General features: G+C 36.7%; 2 protein-coding genes across 44 annotated transcripts in view; both read left to right on the top strand.

Annotated features, from left to right (window-relative positions):
• RMDN2 (regulator of microtubule dynamics 2) overlaps positions 1-23,814 on the top strand; it is a 95,916-nt gene that overhangs the window by 13,313 nt on the left and 58,789 nt on the right. For 10 of the 43 annotated variants that reach the window (XM_085019558.1, XM_085019555.1, XM_085019556.1 and 7 more), the window contains one exon: positions 9,511-9,672. The exons of the other annotated variants lie outside the window; for them this stretch is intronic. The gene's annotated coding sequence lies outside the window, so the exon portion shown is untranslated. The remainder of the gene's footprint in view (positions 1-9,510; positions 9,673-23,814) is intronic. 43 annotated transcript variants of the gene reach the window in all.
• On the top strand, positions 12,292-14,227 carry LOC110255304 (uncharacterized). The gene is made up of 2 exons (XM_021087961.2): positions 12,292-12,458; positions 13,088-14,227. The coding sequence occupies exons 1-2, from the start codon at positions 12,442-12,444 to the stop codon at positions 14,121-14,123; spliced, it is 1,053 nt and encodes a 350-aa protein (XP_020943620.2). The 5' UTR covers positions 12,292-12,441; the 3' UTR covers positions 14,124-14,227.

Raw genomic sequence — 23,814 nt, 5'->3', positions numbered from 1 at the left:
TTGAAGATGGGTTGTGTTTTTGATACATAACATCCTTGATAGCAAAATTGAAATGACAAATGACAATTTCAGGTTCCATATGTAAATTTATCCTTTGCAAAAGGCACCTAAAAATCTTGACTTCTTCTAGTAAAGTAGATGTCAGTCACAATTTGCTGATGCTATTAGTTTTACACAAAAAAGAGAAATTCTACTTATATTCTTGGTTGTTGACAAAACCTTAAGTGGGTAGATCAGTAGAATGTGTTTTCTGTAAACATTTTTAGAATCTTCTGCATGCCACTCTTAGTATCATTGTGGATTTATACACTTAATTCATTGTGGAGATGATGATGACTAAGGCTCAAAAATCTTATGACATGGCCATTTGAGGGCCTGCTGAGATTCTTCCTTTTCCTTCTTAGAATTAGCGTGAACAACTTTGGAAAACATCTTTGCTTCTTTGTAATACTAAATTTTGACAGATTTTGTTTTTACTACTGCTCCAAGACTTGGAATCAGCAACCATCTTGGCAGCATTGGTGAGAAAAAATACTAGACACCAAAATTGTATATAGAGGTGTAGGAAGAGCACTCTTTTTAGGCAAGAAGATACCACAGGCTGTTTGGGTCCCTTTGGGGAACTAGTAAAGCAAAGTTGTTTTTTGTATTTTGTTTTTTTGTTGTTGTTGTTTTTTTGCTTTTTTAGGGCTGTGCCTGTGGCATATGGAAGTTCCTAGGGTAGGGGTCGAATTGGAGCTGCAGCTGCTAGCCTGTGCCACAGCTCACAGCAAGGCCAGATCCTTAACCGACTTAGCGGGGCCAGGGATCAAACCCACATCCTCTTGGATACTAGTCAGGTTCATAACCTGCTGAACCACAGCGGGAACTCCCCAAAATAGTTTTAAATATTTTTAAAGTCACTAGTTCACACTCAGGTTTTCAGTTTACATTTAAGTCTTTCCTTATGTCTGAAATTTTTTAGTTCATCTTTTTTAAGCTGCCTGTTTTTCTTTCTTCTGTCAATCTTTTACCTGTATTACTCTATCAAACTATGGATTTAAAAAGTGTTATTTAAATCACAATGTTATATAAAGCTGTAGAAACCTCCCTTTCAAAAGTTAAATCTTATTCCAGTTTAGGTTAAAGTAATACCCCATAATAAAATCCATTGTTCTTCCCTTTCACATGGGCTTTAAGAGAATACTTGGATTTGAAAATTAGACAATTCTGTTTGGTGAAGCAGGGTTGTATAGTGACCTTATGGACCTTCTTGTTTTTTTTCTTGACTTGGTATTTTCATTTTAGTGTTAAGTTCACATGATACCTTCAGAAAGTATCAGCAGACATAATGCTGATTATTTGAAAAGAAAAAGAAGCCCCACAAATCTGCCCCCAGAGAGCACCAGCACAAGCTAAGCCATTATACCTAGTACCTTAGATGATAATACTTTATAAAATAATAGAAGCTGGTCAAGAGAGTGAGACTACAAACAGATGTAGGTTTTTGAGGTTTTATCTTAAAACTTCCTAAACTTTTATTTTCATGAGCCAAAACATAGACTTTGGTTTTTATTCATTTATATTTTTTATTTTTACTACTTTTTACTTCCACCAAGTCAGTTCTAGTGTTGAACTTCCATTTTTCAAGGCCTTGAGAGATAAACAAGTTCAGGTATTAACACATTAATCAGTATGTGGTGATTTTGTATTCATTCATGTTGTAAATGTTTGCAAAAAATTTTTTTGTTGTTTCATATCTATTTTTTAAAATAAAGCATTACACATACAATTGAAATCCTCCTGTATGTCTTTCTCTCAAAGGTAACTATTATCTTAAAGTTGGTGTGCATTCTTTCTTTGAAAGTTTAAATGTTTCTCCTTCGAGTGCTTGTTTTACATAAACGGTGAATACATGGTCTTTGGTTCTTGAATTTTACATAAGTGGCATTGTATGGTACCTAACATTACGTAACTTGCTTTTGAATCAACTTTTTTTTTTTTATAATTTTTTTTTATTTTCCCACTGTACAGCAAGGGGGTCAGGTTATCCTTACATGTATACATTACAATTACATTTTTCCCCCACCCTTTCTTCTGTTGCAACATGAGTATCTAGACAAAGTTCTCAATGCTATTCAGCAGGATCTCCTTGTAAATCTGTTCTAAGTTGTGTCTGATAAGAATCAACTTTTTTGGGAGATATTTCCGTATTTATATATGTAACTTTATTTCATTCTTTTCAGTTGCTTTGTTGCATTCTGTTGAATGAATGTGCCTTAATTTATTTCCCTATTGATGGAAGTTTAGGTCACCTTTTTTTTTCCTCATACAAGCAATGCTTTATTGAACACCTTTATTCATAATTTTTAAGCATATGCAGAATAATTTGAAATTTTATTTATTTATTTATTTATTTATTTTTAATGGCCACACCTGCAGCATATGGAAGGTTCAAGGCTAGGGGTTGAATTGGAGCTGCAGCTGCCTGCTTGCAACACCAGATCCAAGCCACATCTGCAGTTTACACCACAGCTCAAGGCAATGCCAGATCCTTAACCCACTGAGCGAGGCCAGGGATTGAACCCACATCCTCATGGATACAAGTTGGGTTCTTAACCACTGAGCCATGACAGAAACTCCTAATGCCAAGTTTTATACTTAGAAGTGGAATTGCTGAGTTGTAGACTAAATACATTGTTATTACCTTTTACTAAGTTTTCCTTTGGTGTGTACCAATTTACATACCCATAAGCAGTGTATGAGAATTCTTATTTTTTCATACTAATTCTTATATTGTTAGACTTTTTAATTTTTAACCTACCTGTTGGAGATGATGTGGACCCTAATCATTATTTCAGTTTTCCCTGAGTACTAATAACACTGGGCATCTTTTCATAGTTTATTTGCCATTTAGCTCTTCTCTTCTATGAATTTCTTTTAAAAAATGAATTAAATAAGGGAAGGGTAACACTGACAGTTGAAGTCCCCTTTATTCATTTGATGAGTGTCCTTTCTGTGGTAGGCACCATATAGGCTCTCAAGATATAGCAGGACATAAAACAAAGTCTCACAAGTAAAACATTTTTTAAAAATGTAGCAAAATGTTAAAGAGGGATATTCTCAGTCAGTTTTAACCAGAGCCCCAGAGGCCAGGAACAAACAGTAAGTGCCAAGTGCCCTTGCATCCTAGAGCCAGATGCTAAACTCTTTTGGGCAGAACTTGCTGAGAAATGGAAGCCACTGCCAGTGTGAGCAGTCATCCACCTGCAGCCTGCGAAAGGAAGCAACTGAGTGGCTGATAGAAGACGCATTTCTTTGGGGAAAGGTGTTCATGAGCTGGGCATCTGATCGGTGTGTATGTGATGGTGAATGCTGTAGGAATGGATGACATTGCTCAGGCAGAAAGTGTAATATGGGAAGAAAGAAAAGAGTGGAGGGAAGAGACTTTTGGAGCCAGTACTGTGGGAATAGGCAGAGTGGATAAGCCTGCAAAAGAAGGATGTGGGAATTGAACCAGAGGAGAAAGATGTCAAAGAAACCAGGAGAGGGCAAAGTTTCTAGATCAGTGGTGAAGGCCACGGGTTTTTTTAATCGTTCTGACCCAACTGTGAGCCCTGGTTCAGCTTCTAACTAGCTGTGTAACTTCACTTCTCCAAACCTGAATTAATTCATCTTAAATTGTGGTCAGTGATACATGTCTTGATTGAATCGATTGAAGTCTAAAGTGAAATTGAAGTCTAAAATGAGATGATATAAGAAGATACTTTGGGAGTTTTCATTGTGGCTTAGCCATAACAAACCCAACTAGTGTCCATGAGGAGACAGGTTTGATCCCTGGCCTTGGTCAGTGAACTAAGGATCCAGCCTTGCTGTGAGCTGTGGTGTAGATTACAGATGAGGCTCAGATCCCATGTTGCTGTGGCTGTGGTGTAGGCCAGCAGCTACAGCTCCAGTTCCACCCTTAGCCTGGAACTTCCATATGCCTCGAGTGCGGCCCTAAAAAGACAAAATAAATAAATAAATAAATAAATAAATAAATATATATATACACTTTTCACTGTGTCTAATCTATAGTAAATTCTTTAAAAACAAAGTTATTTTGTCAATTATATAGAAATGATCACTTGTATCCAATACACTAGAAGAGATGTTGGCAAACTTTTTCTATAAGAATTTCAGTCTCTGAAGACTGTATTGTCTCTGTCTCAACTATTCAACTCTCCCTTGTAGCTTGAAAGCAGCCGTAGACAATGTGGTCATGGCTGTCTTCCAATAAAACTTTATGTGCAAAATCAGGTGGCAGGTAAATTAGGCCCCCAGGGTATGAAAGTACCTTTCAGTTGTAATATTTTGGGTTAAATGAAATGAGGACTCAAATGTATTTCCTGGATTTGGGTCTTAGGAAGACATGTATTGATGAGCTTTGCAGGAGCAGTTGCTGGGCAGCGATTAGTACAGAAACCTGAACTATGCCTGGGCAAATGCACAGGAGTTAAAGATGTGGACACCAGAGTGGACCTTTATTTCAAGGAGCTTGATTTTGAATGGAAGGAGAGTACATAATGCAAGAAGGGGATATTGGGTTCAAAGAGAATTTATTTTTTTGTTTTGGTTTTTGACTTTGTTTCCAGTTGGGGGGCCGGGGGCAGGCACTTGGACATATTTTAAGGCTGCAGAGAAGAAGCCAATATAGAGAGAGTAAAAGTATAGGAGAGGACTTTTCTTTTTTTTTTAATTAATTAATTAATTTATTTATTTGCTTTTTAGGGCCACACCTGCAGCATATGGAAGTTCCCAGGCTAAGGGTTGAATTGGAGCTACAGCTGCCAGCCACACCATAGCCACAGCAACGCAGGATGCAAGCCGTGTCTGTGACCTACACTCATACAATGCCAAATCCTTAACCCACTGAGCAAGGCCAGGGATCAAACCTTTGACCTCATGGATCGTAGTTGGGTTTGTTAACCACTGAGCCACGTAGGGAACTCCTGGAGAGAACTTTTCTTTTCAAGTCAGATACAAAAACAAAGAGGAGATGTAGGAAATAACCCATGAAACAAAGTATGGACTGACACTTTTAGTAGCAGTGTAGCTTAGGTATTGAGCTAACATGTAGAAGAAAGAACAGTATCACCTGCAGACTCTAAGGAAATTTTATTAACCTCAAGATAGTATTTGGTAAAGTGGGAACTGACAGTATTAAGTCTCCAAAACTCTCACTCCAAACAAGAGTTCTAGCTTGGAAAAAAAAAAAAATGTTACTTAGGTTAAGCCTTTTTCTATATTGCACTCTCTTCCTGGTCAGTGCCCCTATTACCATAAGAGGTAATATATATAAATATATGAATGTTTTTTGTGTGTGTATACATATTTTGCATATAATATCACACAAAATCATTCATTTCTAAAATAAATGTTTACTGACCACTGACTATGAGCTCCACTCTTGTAGGTAGTACAGCAGCAACAAACAAATCCCTGCAGCTGTGGAGCTTACAGTGTCGTGGCTTTTGCCTCTAATTTGGAGACATTTGTCTTTGGAAGTCTCATCTAGTGATCTTGCTTCTTGTGCTTTGAAGTGCACCATATTCACTCCTTCTACCTATGAGTCCACAAGTGAATCTGGGTGTCCCTGTTTTTTGGAACTAATGATACAGCTTAGAATCCTACATGCCCTCTCTAGTGCCCAGGACCAATTGATACAATGCATTCAAATATCACAGTAGTCTATGTGTCTTATAAGGGAGAGGAAGAGGTCCCAGTTCTGTGACTGCACAGATACTGCAGGAAAAAAATGCAAGTCAACTCCATAAATAATTTGTCCTAGATCCTGTCCTAAATGTTTTATACTCATTATTTCATTTAATCCATACAAATAACTCCCTGAGGAAGATAATACTGTTATCCTCATTCTAAAGATAAGGAGATGGAGTCTGGGAAAGTTTGGGTAATTGCTTGGTAAAGGGCAGGGTCTATATGCTGTGCTACACTGCCTCTGTCCGTCCTCAACACCAGTTAGAAAAGTAAGTGCAAGGTGTCAGAGTGCACTAAAGGCATTGTCCTGGGAGATAGAGAGACGAGGGCTGAGGCCAACGTGTGTGTGAAATGCCTGCTGAATTCAGACTTTACTTCCCAGGGAGCCTGGCTACTGAAGTGCTCTACCGAAGACCCAGTTCCCTCTGCATGTCCTTGAAGCCTAAGCTAACTAAGGAGGAGTGTGTGGGGTCAGACATACTGTATGACATCTTAATTAACATTTCCTAAGTCAAGATGTGTCTTAGACCAATTAATAGCATCATATCTCTGCAGAGTTTAATTGGCAACATTTTTTCCCTGCTTGCAGTTGACAATGGTACTGATTCTATGCAGTATGGAGCAGATACCTCTGTGGGTGGAAGAGTCAGAAGCTGAAGGAGTACTTGCCTCATCACCCCAGTTTTCTCGGGGAAGTAGGTCCTCTTCTAGAGTGGAGGTGAAAGTGTGCTGAGGCACTGAGGAAGAAGAGTGAGATTCTTGGCTCCTCTCTTCCCACCACCACTTTCCTCTCCCATCCTCTGTCAATTTCCAAGTCTTAGGGCTGTGGCTTCCTTAAGAGCCTGCACTGATGTGTTTACTGTGGTATCCCCAGTGCTAATCACAATGCCTGGCACATTATAGATGGTTATCAAATACTTATATTAGTAAGTGAATGAACATATGTACAAAGAAAGTCTGGAGGATCCATTCCGGGGGTTGAAAGAGGACATTCACCGGAAACATGAATAAGGATTACCCTGCAGTCTGTTGCTCCACTTGAGGTTCAAGACTTTGTACCAGTTTTCATTGTAGCATGATTTTGTTCTTGTTCTTGGCATTTCATATATGAAAGTGGAGAAGTCAGAGGGCTTAAATGATCCAAATTAGGAGATTTGCAGGGTGAGTTTGATAGAGGGACAAAAGGCTGAAGTTGTCAAGAGTGCAGATAAGGAAATAAGTCTTCTAATGTTGCTGGAACACCATTTGTATTTGCTTATTGACCCGAAATGTATACTTTTTTGTTACTGTTTTTAAAACTATTTCCAGTTTCTCATTAGGTCATTTAAACTCTTGACTATGTACTTTATCTTTACTAGACTGCATTCAATAACTGCTGTCTAGTGAAGTTATTTTTTAAACTTTCTTTCAAAAGGAACTAATAGTGGATAAGGAAATTCTAGAAATAACTTATGCAATTATTTAGTGATCTCCAAGCAATATTTTTCTGCCTTTCAAATCACACATAGATAATCATGCTGAGTAAAAAACTACAAACAGTGAGCCTGTGTGGATAGAGTTTAATGTTATAATGAAAGAAAAAATATAACAGTTAAGCTGGTGCTGACTTAGCAATGAACATTATTATTTTGTGTAATTAGGTATATTTGGTAAATAGTTTATAAAAATAACTGTCATTAATATAAAAGATTGAATAATTTGCATCCACTCACTCAGATCAGCTAAATATGTAACTGTACATTACTTTATAACTGAATTTAGAGTAGCTCACGGTTGCTGTTTTGGCCAATGTGAGAAAATTTGAATGTGCCAATTCAGGTTAACTCAATCAGTTCTAGTTTAGAACTAGTCCTTTTGGGTTAAAGGTTCAGTCACATTCAGGGTTCCCCCATTTTCCGCCCCTCCCTTACTTCTCTTCAGGTATTAGTATCTAGGCACTGGGGGAGGAATCCTGATACTGTTCACTGTCCTTGTCCTTACTGGACTCCAGCTAAGGTAGGAAGCTGCTGTGAGATTCTTTTTGAGTGTCACTTGGAGGGTTGTTTATTACCAGATGATCTAGAACATAGCTACTCAGAGTGTGGTTTGTGGACCAGCAACATCAATACCCCCTCTAGTCAGGAAGCTTGAAGCAAATGTACTTTCTCAAGACCAGCTGCACACCTACTGAATCGCAATCTCTGGGATTCCTCATTGTGCCCAGAAATCTGTATTTTTAAATGCTCTCCTGGTGACTCTGACGTATCTAAAGTTTGAGAAGCTTTGTTCTAGAAGATTTTCTAACTTTCGGCTGAGCTATCATGACAAAATTGTAGTTTTAATTAGTAGCAATTATAGATAAACAAGCTGTCCTTGAGGCAGAGTGAGATATGTAATGATGAGGTATTGGTCTTGATGGGAAGAGAATGGCAGAGGTAACAAAGGAGGAAGTTTAGTGACCATAGGACGTGATGAATGAAGATGCTACTTAGGAACATGGAACTGATAAAATAGAATTGGGAATGGATTGAAGGAGAAGCCTATTTTAGATGCTTACCATTATGACAGTTTACTGACTAATCTTTTGGGCTGTGTCTAATTATGGTTCCTTTAAAAATAAGCAATGAGGGGCTGATTTTAGGATTAGTGATTTAGGTAAGTATTCCATCCAGAAAAAACATTATACATCCTTTAGATATTACCCATGCTAGCATGCAGTTTCTTGTGCTTTCAAATATCTAGGCAGATCTGGATCTTTTTCCCTATTCCCCAAACACACATACACAAACTTTTGTTTTAAATTGATAATCGTGGATTTACTTCAATGGGGTGAGGAGGGGAGTGATCTGATCTTGTTTATTACCTCCTTTGGGCAGAGGTATTTGTCAGCGTTGAGATCTGGTCATAACTTCATCATTTCCTTTGAGGTTTTCAGTGAGCAATACCTCTTTTAGAGATCTTTAGTGGCAATGTTAAACAACAAAGCTGGTCCAATTTTGGAAAGAGAAGTTTTAAATAGAAACTTTATAATCATTATATAATCTATTGCTTCAGTTTGCAAAAGATTTTCAGTTTCCAGAAGTACCTTTTGGACAAGGTACTCACAGATCTTGGTGTGATTTAGGGACAATAGATAGTAATCTCACAAGAAAGGGAAGAAAATAATAGATTGCTGTAGTGAGAGACAATCCTCTCTGAGCTTCCCATTTGCCTACACCTCTTGCTGGGTATGCCAAGTAAGGCCCTGACCTCCCTTTTCCCTCCCTGATCTTTTTAAATATTGGGACTTTACTTTTTTAGAGCAGTTTTAGCTTCAGAGCAAAATTGAGGGGGTGGCAGTACAGAGATTTCCTGTGCAATCCCTACCCTCACACATGCATAACCTCCCCCTCCATGTACCTTCCTTAAGAGTGGTACATTTGTTACAACTGATAAACATATAATTATACATACATCATAACCACTCCAAGTCTATTTTTTACCTTATGGTTCACTCTTGGTGTTGTAAACTGTGGGTTTGGACAAATGTGTAATAACTTGTATCCACTGTTACAGTATCATACAGAGTATTTTCACTGCCCTAAAAGTCCTCTGTGCTCTGCCTGCTCATCCCTCTCTCCTCCTAAACTATTGGGAACCACCGATCTTTTTATTGTCTCCATTGTTTTGCCTTTTCCAGAATGTCATGTAGTTGAAATCATATGGTATGTAGCCTGTATTGGCTTCTTTTGCTTAGAATGTGCATTTAAGTTTCCTCCATACCTTTTCACGGTTTAATAGTTCATTTCTTTTTAGTGCTGAATAATATTCCATTGTCGGGATGTACCACAATCTGTTTATCCATTCACCTACTGAAGGACATCTTGGTTGCTTCCAAGTTTTGGCAATTGTGAAGACAGCTGCTATAAACATCCATGTGCAGATTTTTGAGTGGACATAAGTTTTCATCTCATTTAGGTAAATACCAAGAAGTGTGATTGCTGGATTATATGGTAAGAGAATGTTTAGTTATGAAAAAAATCTCCAAACTGTTTTCCAAAGTGGCTGTACCATTTTACATTCCCACAAGCAATGAATAAGAGTGCCTGTTGCTCCATAGCTCATCAGTATTTGGTATTATCAATATTCTGGATTTTGACCATTCTAGTAGATGTGTAGTAGTATCTCATTGTTTTAGTTTACATCTCCCTAATAACATGTGATGTGGAGGATCTTTTCATTGCTTATTTGCCATCTGTTTATCTTCTTTGGTGAGGTGTCTCTTGAGCTTGTTGGCCCATTTTTAAATTAGATCATTCACTTTCATACTGTTAAGTTTTAAGAGTTCTTTGTATATTTTGGATAACAGTCCTTTTCAGATGTGTATTTTGAAAATACTTTTTATCAGTCTATAGCTTCTCATTGTCTAGACATCTTTTGTAGAGCAAAAGCTTCTCAATTATTTCTTTCATGGATCATGCCTCTGGTGTAATATTTAAAAAGTCATTGCCATACCCAAATGTATCTAGGTTTTCTCCTGTGTTATGTTCTAGAAGCTTCATAGTTTTGCATTTTATATTCAGGTCTGTGATCCATTTTGAGTTAATTCCTGTGAAGGGTGTAATGTCTGTATGGTCACTCATTATCTAGGCCATTTCCCTGGGTTGTGGTGAAAAACCTTGAGGAATGAGGTGTTTCCCTTCTGGACCAACAGCAGATTTAGCAGATTTGATTATTGCTTGCTGTAAAAGTAAGGGGTTCCCTAAGCTCAGTGTTGCTTTCTTTTTTTGCTTTTTAGGGCTGCACGTGCAACACATGGGAGTTCTCAGGCTTGGAATTGAATTGGAGCTGTAGTTGCCAGCCTATACCACAGCCATGGCAACACCGGATCTGAGCCATGTCTGTGACCTACACCACAACTCATAGCAATACTGGACCCTTAACCCACTGAGTGAAGCCAGGGATCAAACTGGCATCCTCATGGATACTAGTTGGGTTTGTTACCGCTGAGCCACAATGGGAATTCCCAGTGTTGCTTTATTTGAAACACAGCTCACTGAAAATGCGAGTGTGGGTTCTGAGGTCAAGGAGAACAGCATAAATAAGCTGGTTACCACATTGCTTGATTTGCTGTGAGTAATAAAGTCCACCGTCTCTGATGCAAGGTTTGTATGTCTTCTGCCAGCAACCATGAAACATTAACAGATTAATTCATTAGCTTTTATGCTGGGTGAAATCAGATTACAAATTGACAATTATATGGTGAGCCTTAGAAAGTGTTAGGCTTCTGAAAGGGGATTTGATCAAGGGTGTCCCAAAGAAGGTTGTTAGAAAGGAAAAAAAAAAAACAAAAAACAGAAGGTAGTATTAGGGTATTCAGGATATGGAGAAGTTTAAAATGTGTGTGTGTGTATATTTGACGGAGTGTCTTATGTCATAAATGACTATATATACCTCTTTTAAAAAAATTTTTATTATAGTTTATTTACATTGTTCTATCAATTTCTGCTGTACAGCAAAGTGACCCAGTCATATATACACACTCACATATATATACATTCTTTATTTCATATTATTTTTCATCATGTTCCATCACCAGTGATTGGACATAGTTTCCTGTGGTATACAGCAGGACCACATTGCCTATCAATTCTTTTTTTTTTTAGGGCTGCACCTGTGGCATATGGAGGTTCCCAGGCTAGGGGTTGAATTGCCAGCCTTTGCTACAGCCACGGCAATGCAGAATCCGAGCTACACCTGCAGCCTACCCCACAGCTCACAGCAACGCTGGATCCCCGACCCACTGAGCGAGGCCAGGGATTGAACCTGCATCCTCGTGGATGCCAGTCGGATTCATTTCTGCTGCACCACAACAGGAACTCCCTGCTTATCCATTCTTATTGTAACAGTGTGCATCTGTTAACCCCAGACTCCAAATCCATACCTTTCCTTCCCCCCAAATTCTTTTTTTTCCCCTTTTTGGCTCCCCCCTTCCCCATCTCTTGTATGGACAGTTCTCCAAATTGTTTTGGAAAGGGAGAAGACAATATTCCTTTTCCAATAGCTCTGTTAATCTTGCCTTCAGATGGGCTTAAGTTGTTTCAAGGGGTTATAAGCAGTGACAAAGCAGGTCTCTGTAACCTGTGCACGAGGCCCATGTAATCAGATAGCATGCTTTAATGCCAGGGTAGATTAAGCTTATTTCTTTTGGGAGGGAATGACATGACATTTCTATTTAGCCTTTTTTTTTTTTTTTTTTTCTCTTTTTGGTGTATCTTCAGACCAAAGTCTGAATAGTAACAGTAATTTTCCATATCACTGGAGGGTGTAAAAACCTGGGAAAGCTTTCAAGTGAAAGGAGTTAGTAGGCTGTGGATGTGGAGAGCAGTTAGAGTCCAAAGTAAAAGACTGTACAGAGGTCATATTATGTTACTGCCTTCATCCTGCTGTTTTCTCTTCCCTTGATTTGAAAGCTGTCTCCATGAACATAATGAAATTAGAATACACATTTCGCAGTCCCATGAGTTGCAGCTTTTCAGAAAGATGAACCACAGAACAGTTTTATTCTAAACTGATGTCATTAGATTCTAGAATCTGCTGTCATCACATTCTGTGTTATTGCCATGTTAATTCTACATGCAGCTTAAGCATTCAGCTTTTAACCTGTTCCACCTATACAGGACATTTTATGGCTTAAAGATGATGGCTTAGAAAGAAGGGAGAGATTTACTTTGGGTTAAATTCAATATGGGAAAATGCTTAAGGTAAGCCTTCAAAAAGAAAAAAAAGCACTTCTCCATATGTTTCCTGTGCTAGAGAACATTGAAATACTCGTAAACCAAGCTTTAATGCTTCCTTTCCTTTCCTGCAATAACAATATCTGGAATATCTGGATATTTATCTGAAATATTCACTCTGGAGAGGTTCTGCTTCATCCATGGTTAATATTTTGAAATGTGTTAGTCAGCAAGGTATACTTTTATTCTACTTATTAACTCCTTTAGATATGGTAGTGTAATACTCTCAAACAGATACTATGACTTCTTATTTTCAAAACAGGAAGTTCTACATCTTCCTTCAGGGAATCCTTTTGTTTTGGTGTCCTCTCATATGTTTTCCCTGACTTTTCTTTCTGTCTCCTTCCCTGGTTCTTTCAACTTATCTTGCCAGGGTTTAATAGAGTGGGTAGGTACTGTGTAGGTAGTTAGAAATAATCTTTTAGACTTAGGTATTCTTTTGGGTACATCTGTGTGACTATCAGCTTCAGCTGCCTTCATTTCTTATTCTATGTTGTTTCCATGTTTATAAGGTAGCTATTATTCTTCAGGAAGCTTGGCAGGTTTTTACTTGTGCACCCTATTTTTTTTCTCATTTGACACTTTTCTCACTCTAGCTGCAGCAAAGAGGACCAGAGCTTCCAACCAAAATATCTTGCAGATCAAGTTACTTCAGACCCCCAGCACCATGGAACCTCTTCTGTTACTCAGTCAACAAAATCTCTTGATTTTAAAACTCTTCGTCCTACTTCGAAATGTAGAGGCACTTCACCTAGAGGAAGTAAAAATTTCTCTTCTTCATCAGATACGTCTTCTTGCTCATCTTTCTTCAGAAGAAGACATTCTTTATTTGCTAAATTTCAGAAAAGCAATACTTCACTTCATTCTGGACAAAGTAGAGCTAACTTTGATTCTCAAGAAAAAGGAAGCCTCCGTGATTTAAAATCTCGCTCGGCACATTTTCGATTTAGATCTGGAAGTCTTTTCTCTGCCCCCAAACTGAATGTAGTTTCCTGTTATGAGAGTGCTAGTACTTTTTTTGATACTCATTCAAGTAGTCAGTACATGTTTAATCCAAATGAAATTGAAATCACTTATAAAACTTCGTATATTACTGATGCTGAGAAATATATAAGCTCTAGTTCACCTGCCTATAACACTAAGCATTTTATGAGTTCTAAAACAAAAGTTGATTCCTCAGCCCATCGGAACACTGTTGCTAGCATCTATCAGAGCACAGAGACCATCCTTACTGTTCCAACTATAATTTCCTACTCCTCTCAACAACATGGAATTGCCAGTGATATTCAAGAAAGATACCAATTAAAGAAAAATTTCCTTCATCCTGGTTTAAAAAGTTACAGTAGAAGTAATTCTCCAGCTGTGGTTCAACAGCCTCCCGCTCAAAGTGTAACTCCCATTATTCTCCACAATACTGGATTTACTTCGTTTTATAAAAATGCTCGTAGCTTTACCCCATCTCAAAATGAAGTTACCTCATATCCTTTTGAAGATGAAAACAATGCTATCTCGTCTAAAGATGAAGACAAATCTTCACCTAATGAAATTCCTAAAATAAGGTCACCTCAGACTTTACCCTTTCTTAGAAGGGCAGCTCAAATCAGAAGCTTTTCCCCCAGTCACATCCTATAGTCTGTAGAAGTCAATGCTCAATTTTCATAGAAATCTCCTCCCTTACTAAACTTTATTGCATATTCTAAAAAAAAAACTACATTGGAGTCTAAATTTAACTTTAATTCCTATATTTTTTGAAACATAGTTTATTAACATTATTGAAATATGGAAGTCAAAGATTATTCATCTGTTTCAGGCTTTTAACAGATTTACTGCTTATGGATTGACCATTCCCAAATTTCTAAGTGGCTGGTGTAGTATTTCTGTGGTCTGAAAATAGCATCAAGCTTTGATATATAGGTGTTCTAAATGTATTACATTCTATGAGAGTTTAACATCTTTTATTCTACTCTAATCATTAAGATAGTGTTCCTTTATAATATATAGAGCCATATTCATCAGTTCATATATTCCTCTTTATTTCAGCCATGCTAGCTATATTTCTCATGCCAAATACCCCACTGATAGACAGTGTTTTTGCTAATACAAAGATCAAATCATAAGTAAAAATGTACTGTAGTGGAAACATGTAGAATATATTAAACCAGGTATTTTAATTAAATAATTTTAATACATATTCATATATGCATATGTCTGAGAATTCAGGAGACTCTAAAATCAGAGATAAAATATAATTAGTCTTTTTATTTTTAAAAGTGAAAATTTTCAGATTTTTTCCAAAATTTTTATTTTTAAAAATTTTAAATAAAATTTTTATTTTAAGTGTCTCCAGGCATTTTATTTGTTTTTTGCTAGTTTTTTCTTTTTTTTTTTTTTTTGTCTTTTTGCCTTTTCTAGGGCCGCTCCAGCGGCGTATGGAGGTTCCCAGGCTAGGGGTTGAATCGGAGCTGTAGCCACTGGCCTACACCAGAGCCACAGCAACACGGGATCCGAGTCGCATCTGCAGCCTACACCACAGCTCAAGGCAACGCCGGATCCTCAACCCGCCAAGCGAGGCTAGGGACCGAACCCACAACCTCATGGTTCGTAGTCGGATTCGTTAACCACTGCGCCAAGACGGGAACTCCCAGACATTTTATTTTTGAAGTGAATATTTAAATTTTTTCCATTATGTTAAACAAAGTTTATAAATATATTTATCATAATAACAAATGGAAAATGCGTAGAAAAATTTTAAATATTTAGAGTATAATTGGTTTTTGTAGAGGAAAGAAATTTGCATTCTCAATTATTTATAATAAAATTCCCACTAAATTTATATCATTGGATTAAGTTTTTTTTTTTTTTTTTTTTTTTTTTTTGTCTTTTTGCTATTTCTTTGGCCGCTCCTGCAGCATATGGAAGTTCCCAGGCTAGGGGTTGAATCGGAGCTGTAGCTGCCGGCCTACACCAGAGCCGCAGCAACGTGGGATCCGAGCCGCGTCTGCAACCTACACCACAGCTCGCGGCAACGCCGGATCGTTAACCCACTGAGCAAGGGCAGGGATCGAACCCGCAACCTCATGGTTCCTAGTCGGATTCGTTAACCACTGCGCCACGATGGGAACTCCGGATTAAGATATTTTTACTTTTGTGTTTTTCTCCTTTTAGCATGTGTCATAAAATTTTTTTCAATTTTTTTGGTTGTGAAATACATATAACAAAATTTATCATCTTAACCATTTTTCAGTTTAAGGGCATTCAGTACATTCATATTATTGTGTAACCATCATCATTATCTATCTTCAGAACTCTTCATCTTGCAAAAGTGAAATTCTATACCATTAAGCAATAACTCCCCAATCTTCTCTTGCCCTAGCCTCTGGAAACCACTGTTCTACTTTCTGTCTCTGTAAATTTGATTCTTCTAGGTGTCTTAAGTGGAATTACATGGTATTTGTCTTTTTGGGACTGGCTTAATTTCACTTAGTGTAATGTCCTCAAAGTTGATCCATAGTGTAGCATGTCAAAATTTCCTTCTTTTTAAAGGCTGAATAACATTCCATTGTGTGTATATACCATGTTTTATAGATTCATTCATCTGTTGATAGAAACTTTGGTTGCTTCTACCTTTTGGTCATTGTGAGTAATGCTACTATGAACATGGGTATACAAATATATCGTCCAGATCCTGCTTTCAATTCTTTTGATAATATACCCAGAGGAGGAATTACTAGATCAATTGGTAATTCTATTTTTAATTTTTTGAGGAGCTTCCATACTTTTTTTCATAGTAACTGCAGCATTTTTATATTCCTCCAGGAATGCACAAAGATTCCAATTTCTTCACATCCTTGTCAACACTGGTTATTCTTCTTTTTTTTTTTTGATAACCATCCTAATGAGTGTGAGGTGATAGTTCATTGTGGTTTTGATTTGCATTTTCTCCCATTGTGTGGGTTGCACTTCCTTTGTTTCCATCAAAGGATACATGGAATTTTTTTTTGTTTTTTGTCTTTTTGCCTTTTCTAGGGCCACTCCCCCAGCATATGGATGTTCACAGGCTAGGGGTCTAATTGGAGCTGTGGCTGCCAGCCTATGCCAGAGCCAGAGCAACGCAGGATCCGAGCCACGTCTGTGACCTACACCACAGCTCATGGCAACAGCACCGGATCCTTAACCCACTGAGCAAGGGCAGGGATCGAACCCACAACCTCATGGTTCCTAGTTGGATTCATTAACCACTGCACCACGATGGGAACAACACATGGAAGTTTTTAATTTTGATGTTCAGTTTATCTATTTTTTTATTTTGTTGCCTGTGCTTTTGGTGTCATATCCAAGAAATCATTGCAAAATACAATGTCATGAATATTTCCCCTGATATTTTCTTCTAAGAGTTTTATGGTTAAAGATTTTGCATTTAGTTCTTTGATCCATTTTGAGTATATTTTTGTATATAGTATAAGGTAGAGGTACAACATAGTTCTTTTGTATGTGAATATCCAGTTTTCCCAGCACTGTTTCTTTAATAGTGTTCTTTCTTTCTTGTTAAATGCTCTTGGCTCCCTTGTCAAAAGTCATTTGACAATATATGTGAGTGTTTACTTCTACACTCTCTATTCTGTTTCTTTCATATGTACGTCTGATTTTATGCTATTCCACACCATTTTGATTACTGTAAATTTGGAATAAATTTTAAGATCAGGAAGTGTAAGACCTCCAACTTTGTTCTTTTTCGAGATGTTTGGTGGAATTCACTGGCGAAGCCATGTGACCCTAGGCTTTCTCTTGATGAGGGGTTTTTGATAACTGATTCAATCTCTTTGGTAGTTATAGATCTGTTCAGATTTTGTTTCTCCCTAATTCAGTATTGGTAGGTTGTGCGTCTCTAGGAATTTTTCCATTTCATCTAGGTTATCCAATTTGTTGGAATTCTGTTCTTCGTAGTTCTTTCTTATAATCCTTTCTTTCTCTCTCTCTTTTTAGGGCCCCACCTGCAATATATGGAGGTTCCCAGGCTAGGGGTCTAATCAGAACTATATCTGCTGGCCTGTACCACAGCCAGAGCAATGCCAGATCCAAGCTGTGTCTGCAACCTATACCACAGTTCATGGCAATGCTGGATCCTTAACCCACTGAGCAAGGCCAGGGATTGAACCCACAACCTCATGGTTCCTAGTTGGATTCAGTTCTGCTGTACCACAACAGGAAATCCCTCTTATAATCTTTTTTTATTTCTGTAAAATTGGTAGAGGTATACCCTCTTTTGATTCTGATTTTAGTTATTTGATTCTTCTCTCCTCTCTTCCTAGTCAGGCTAGCTTAAGGTTTGTCAGTCTGTTACCCTTTGAAGAACCAGCTCTTGGTTTCAATGATTTTGTTTGTTTTTACTCTATTATGTCTATTTCATATCTAATTTTTATTATTTCCTTCTTGCTAGCTTTTGGCTTAGTTTCCTCTTATTTTTCTAGTTCCTTAACTTTTAAGTTTAGATTGTTGATTTGAGACTTTTCTTTTTAATGTAAGCATTTCACAGCTATAAGTTTCCCCCTTAGCTCTGCTTTCAGTAAGTCTTATACATTTTGGTATGTTGTGTTCTCATTTTCTTTTGACTCAGATATTTGCTAATTTCTCTTGTGATTTCTTCTTTGACCTCTTAGTTGTTTAAGACTGTGTTGTTTAATTTACACATATTTGTGCATTTTCAAGTTTTCCTTCTACTGTTGATTTTTAGTTTAATCTCATTACAATCAGAAAAGATACTTTGTATGATTTTAATCTTTTAAAAGTTATTAAGACTTGTTTTGTGGCCTAACATATGATCTGTCCTGGAGAATGTAACATGTGCATTTGAGAAAGAAATATGTATTCTGCTATTCATGAGTGGAATTTTCATATATGTCTATTAGGTCAGGTTGGTCTATAATGATATTCAAGTCCTCTGTTTCTTTATTGATCTTTTTTTGTTCCAGTCATTATTGAAAATGAGATATTGAAGTCTCCTACTACTATTATGTTGCTGTCTCTTTCTCCCTCCAATCTGTCAATGTTTGCTTCATATATTTAAGAACTGTCATGTTTAGTGCTAATATGTTTTTTATTCTTATATATTCTTGGTGAATTGAATCTTTTATAATTATAAAACTTTAATCTTTATCTCTTATTTTAGATTTACAGTTCATTTTATCTGATATTAGTATAGATAATACTAATCCCCTGTTCTCTTTTGGTTCTTATTTCCATAGAATACCTTTTTTCATCCTTTTACTTTCAACCCATATGTCTCCTTAGTTCTAAAGTGAATCTTTTATAGACAGGTACAGTTGATCCTGGATTTTTTAAATCCATTTTACCAACCTGTGTCTTTTGATTGGAGAATTTAATCCACTTACATTCATAGTAATTACTAGTAGGGAAGGACTCACTACTGCCTTTTTGTTATTTGTTTTCTGTATGTCTTATACCTTTTCGTCCTTATTTCCTTTCTTACTGCCTGCCTTTGTGTTTACTTGACTTTTTACAGTGACTTTTTTTAAAAAAAATGCCTTTGGCATTACTTTTGTGTGTATTCTGTAGATACTTTCTGTGTGTTTGCCATGGTCATTATATATAACATCCCAAAGCTATAGGAATCTATTTTAAACTGATACCAATTTAATTTCAATTGCATATAAAAACCTTCTCCTTTACAGCTCCGTGTTCCTACTTATGTTATTGATGTCTAAAATTATAACTTTATATGTTTTATAACTATTAACATGTATTTATCATTATTTTATGATTTTTTCTTTTAAATACTGTAAAAGAAAAAAGTGGAGTTATGAACCAAAATTATAGTAATATTGGTTTTTATATTTAACCATGTATTTACCTTTAGCAGAAAACTATATTTTCATATTGCTTCAAGTTACTATTGCCTAATGTCCTTTTATTTCAACTTGAAGGACTCCCTTTAGAATTTCTTTAAGGCAGGTCTAGAGGTAATGAACTCCCTCATTTTTAAAATTTATTTGGAAATGTCTTAGTTTCTCTATCATTTTTTCAAGGACAGTTTTCCTGGATATAGAATTCTTGGTAGACAGTTTTTTCTTTAGCACTTTAAGTATATCATTCCACTGCTTTTAGGCCTACAAAGTTTCTCCTGAGAAGCCTGGTGGTAATTTTATTGAAGATCACTTTTTTTTTTTTTGTAATGATTTGCTTTTTTCTTGCCACTCTCTAGATTTTTAGGATTTGTCTTTAACTTTCTACACTATTAGTATGTGTCTCAATGTGATTTTCTTTGAGTTTATCCTATTTGGAATTAATCAAGCTTCTTGTATTTGTATATCTGTGTCTTTTCTTAAGGTTGGGAAGTGGCCATTATTCTTCAAAATAAGTTCTCTGCCCCTTTCTTTCTTCTCCTTCTGGGACTCTCCTAATATGCATATTGGCTTGATTTATGATGTTCCATAAAGCCTCATAGAGTCTATTCATTTTTAATGATTCTTTTTTGTTTGACTTTCAGACTCAATAGCTTGAAGTGCTCTGGGTTCAAGTTTGCTGATTCTTTCTTCTGCTTGTTCAAGTGTATTGTTGATCCTCGCTAGTGAGTTTTTCAAGTTATTTTAAAATGTTCTTTAAAATTTCTCGCTCTTCGTTGATAGTCTCATTTTGTTTCTGTATTATTTTCCTTATTTCCTTTTGTTCTCTCTTGATTTTTGCCTTTAGCTCTTAAGACTGTAGTTTAAAATTGTTGTCTCCATAAGTCCAAAACCTGTATTTCTTTAGAGTTAGGTTCTGTAAATTTATTTTATTCATTTGACTGGATCATCTTTCCCTGTTTACGTATAAGCTTTGTGATCTTTTGTTGAAAATTGCACACTTGAAACAAAAAAAAACAGCCATCTATCCTAGCCTTTGTAGACTGGCTATGTACAGGAAAGATCTGCTGATTTTCCCAGTGTGAAGGCTTAAGGTCTTCTCAGGTCTTTTCTAAGCATTGGTTTCCCCTGGGCCTGTGTTTGTGCTTTTTTCCCCCAATTTCCCCATATACACAACTATTTTAAAATGTCTTAATTTCAGTAAGAATATCACTCCTGTTCTTCTTGATACCTTAGGTGTCCTATAGTATTCCTCACCATATAATATTCTCACCTATCATTTCTTTCATCCAGGCACCCATGAGGTTATAGTTCTCCTGTATCTCTCACATGACACAGTGACTGCCACTGCTTTTAGTGGCCTTCAGTCTGATATGCATATTATGCCATCATTTATGTTTGAGCTCTAAGGCAAGCGGAATAGAAACCAGTTTCCTAGGAAGTTCCTTGACATGCTAGAACATTGAAAACAATATCAAGTCTTTTCCTTCTATCCCAAAGGAGGAGCCAAGAATTGGATGATTTTTTTCCCAGCCATGCTGTGCTACGCCAGGGAAGGGTGAGGCAAGGGTGAGCAAAAACACCATGAAGTATTCTACCATTTTGAGTATGGGTTTTTCTTGAGGGTTTGGTTGCAAATCCTTGATTACTTTTTATATCTCCCACAGAGCTGTTTCAGTGTGTCTGTTATTGTTCATATTTAGTGTTTCCATGGAGGAATGAGGGCCTAGAGTTTCCTAGTCCACGATCTTGCTGACATCAGCTTCTCCTGGCATGTATCTTTTGAAAAAAAAAAAGTGAGAGGAGTGAGATGTTGGGTAAGGCCACAGTACTGTACCCAGACATGTTTTTGCCTATTCTGGTGCAACTTATTTCTGATGGACTTCTATAAAGATACAATTTTATTTTTACAATAAATAATATCATTTTCACTTTAAAAAACACAACCATCCCTGCATGGATGCTGTTGTTTCTGTTAAAGCAAGTAATTGATTGGACAAGAATGAAGGGATATGGAAAATGGCACAGTTCTTAGTCAAATTTGGAGCAAAAACTAGGCTAGAAAAGTCTATTAGAAGATGAATGTTTATAAGTAAATTTGACATTTGAGGGTGAACTTGCCCAGGCCTGCTGAAAGAATGTTTGAAGTTTATTTGACATCAGATAATCTATGAAATTTCTTTTTGGCCCCAGTACAAATCTAAGTCTAACACTAAGTTGATATATATGTTGTGAATTTTCCCAGGCATATTTAGATATCCCTGTTCTTAAGAGTTTCTTTAAAATTTTTCTCATTATTTTGATAAATGCCCAGTTTATAAGTAAAAAATTCTTGTCCCAAGTAGGGAAACAATTTTCCCACACTTGGGTGTGTTTTTTAATGTTGAAAAGGGACTAGCCTAATTGTTCTCTTTTGGTTTTTTTGGCCAGTTTATCTGTGGTTATGCCAATACAACATTGACTTACCATAGCTTTATCCTTTATACTGTGGTTCTAATATCTGTTCTTTAAAATTGTTTTAGCTCCCCCTTTTTCACCCCTCTTTTTTAAACATTTTTTTTTTTGAGGTAGGGAGTTCCTGTTATGGATCATCAAGTTAGGAACCTGATACTGTCTCCATGAGGGTGCAGGTTTGATCCCTGGCCTCACTCAGTGGGTTAAGGATCCAGCATTGCCGTAAACTGTGGCATAGATCACAGATGCAGCTTAGATCTTGCATTGCTGTGGCTGTGGTGTAGGCTAGCAGCTACAACTCCAATTCAACCCCTAGCCAGGGAACTTACATATGCTATAGGTGCAGCCATAAAAAGAAGTGTAGTTAACTTGCAATATTAGTTTCAAGTGTACAGCAAACAGATTCAGTTGTAAATATACATATATATATATGTTCTTCAGATTCTTTTCCATTATAGATTATTACAAGATAACTAATATAGTTCCCTGTGCTTTATGGTAGGTCCTTGTTGTTTACCTATTTTATATGTATATTAGTGTGTAATTGTTAATCCCAAACTCCTAATTTACCCCTCCTCCATGCCCACTATCCTCTTTGGTAACCATAACTTTGTTTTATTTTGTCTGTGAGTCTATTTCTGTTTTGTAAATAAGTTTATTTGTATCATTTTTTTGGATTCCACAGTTGTGGTATCATATGATATTTGTCTTTAACTTCAATTAATATGATAATCTCTAGGTGCACCCGTGTTACTACAAATGGAATTATTTCATTCTTTTTTATGTCTGAGTAACATTCCATGGAACATATATACCACACTTCTTTATCCATTATTCTGTTGACACACGTTTAAGATGTTTCCCTGTCTTGGCTATTGTAAATTGTGCTGCTAAGTACATCAGAGTGCATATATCTTTTTTTTTTTTTTTTTTTTTTTTTTTGCTTCTTAGGGCCGCACCCACAACCTATAGAGGTTCCCAGGCTAGGGGTCAAATCAGAGCTACAGCTGCTGTCCTACACCACAGCCACAGCAATGCAGGATCCGAGCCACATCTGCAACCTACATCACAGCTCACAGCAACACCAGATCCTCAACCCACTGAGCGAGGCCAGGGATCAAACCCGAAACTCATGGTTATTAGTTAGATTTGTTTATGCTGCACCACAACAGTAACTCCAGAGTGCATATATCTTTTTGAATTATATTTTTCTCTGGATATATGTCCAGGAGTGGAATTGTAAGATCATGTGGTAACTCAGTTTTTATTTTTTTAAGGAACCTCCATACTGTTCTCTATAGTGGCTGCACCAATTTACATTCCTACCAACAATGTAGGAGGGTTCCTTTCCCTCCACTTCCTCTCTAGCATTTATTATATTTGTAGGCTTTTTAATGATGGCTCTTCTGACTGGTGTGAGGTGATACCTCATTATAGGTTCGATTTGCATTTCTCTAATAATTAGTGATGTTGAACATGTTGTTGTGTGGTTTTTGGCCATCTGTATGTCTTCTTTGGAGAATTGTCTGTTTAGATCTTCTGCCTATTTTTAAACGGGGTTGTTTGTTTTTTGATATTAAGCTATATGAGCAGTTTGTATATTTTAGAAATTAATCCCTTGTCAGTAGCATCATTTGCAAATATTTTCTCCCATTCCATAGGTTGTCTTTTCATTTTGTTTATGGTTTCTTTTGCTGTGCAAAGCCTTTTAAGTTTAATTATGTCCCATTTGTTTATTTTTGCTTTTATTTCCATTGCTCTAGGATACAGAGCAAAAAATATTGCTGCAATTTATGTCAAAGAGTGTTCTGCCTATGTTTTACTCTAGGAGTTTTATAGTATCTGGTCTTACATTTGGGTCTTTAATCCATTTTGAGTTTATTTTTGTATAAGGTGTTAGAGAATGTTCTAATTTCATTTTTTGGTAGCTGTCCCATTTTCCCAGCACCACTTATTGAAGAGACTGTCTTTTCTCCATTGTATATATTCTTGCCTTCTTCGTTGTAGGT

The sequence above is a fragment of the Sus scrofa genome, chromosome 3 (genome assembly GCF_054392235.1).
Source record: "Sus scrofa isolate SSC_HxYL_T2T_F1_AM1 chromosome 3, Sscrofa_HxYL_maternal_Yorkshire_Landrace_v2.0, whole genome shotgun sequence".
Taxonomy (NCBI): domain Eukaryota; kingdom Metazoa; phylum Chordata; class Mammalia; order Artiodactyla; family Suidae; genus Sus; species Sus scrofa.
The sequence above is the reverse complement of the archived record's forward strand: the minus strand, read 5'-3'. Positions and strand labels throughout refer to the sequence as shown.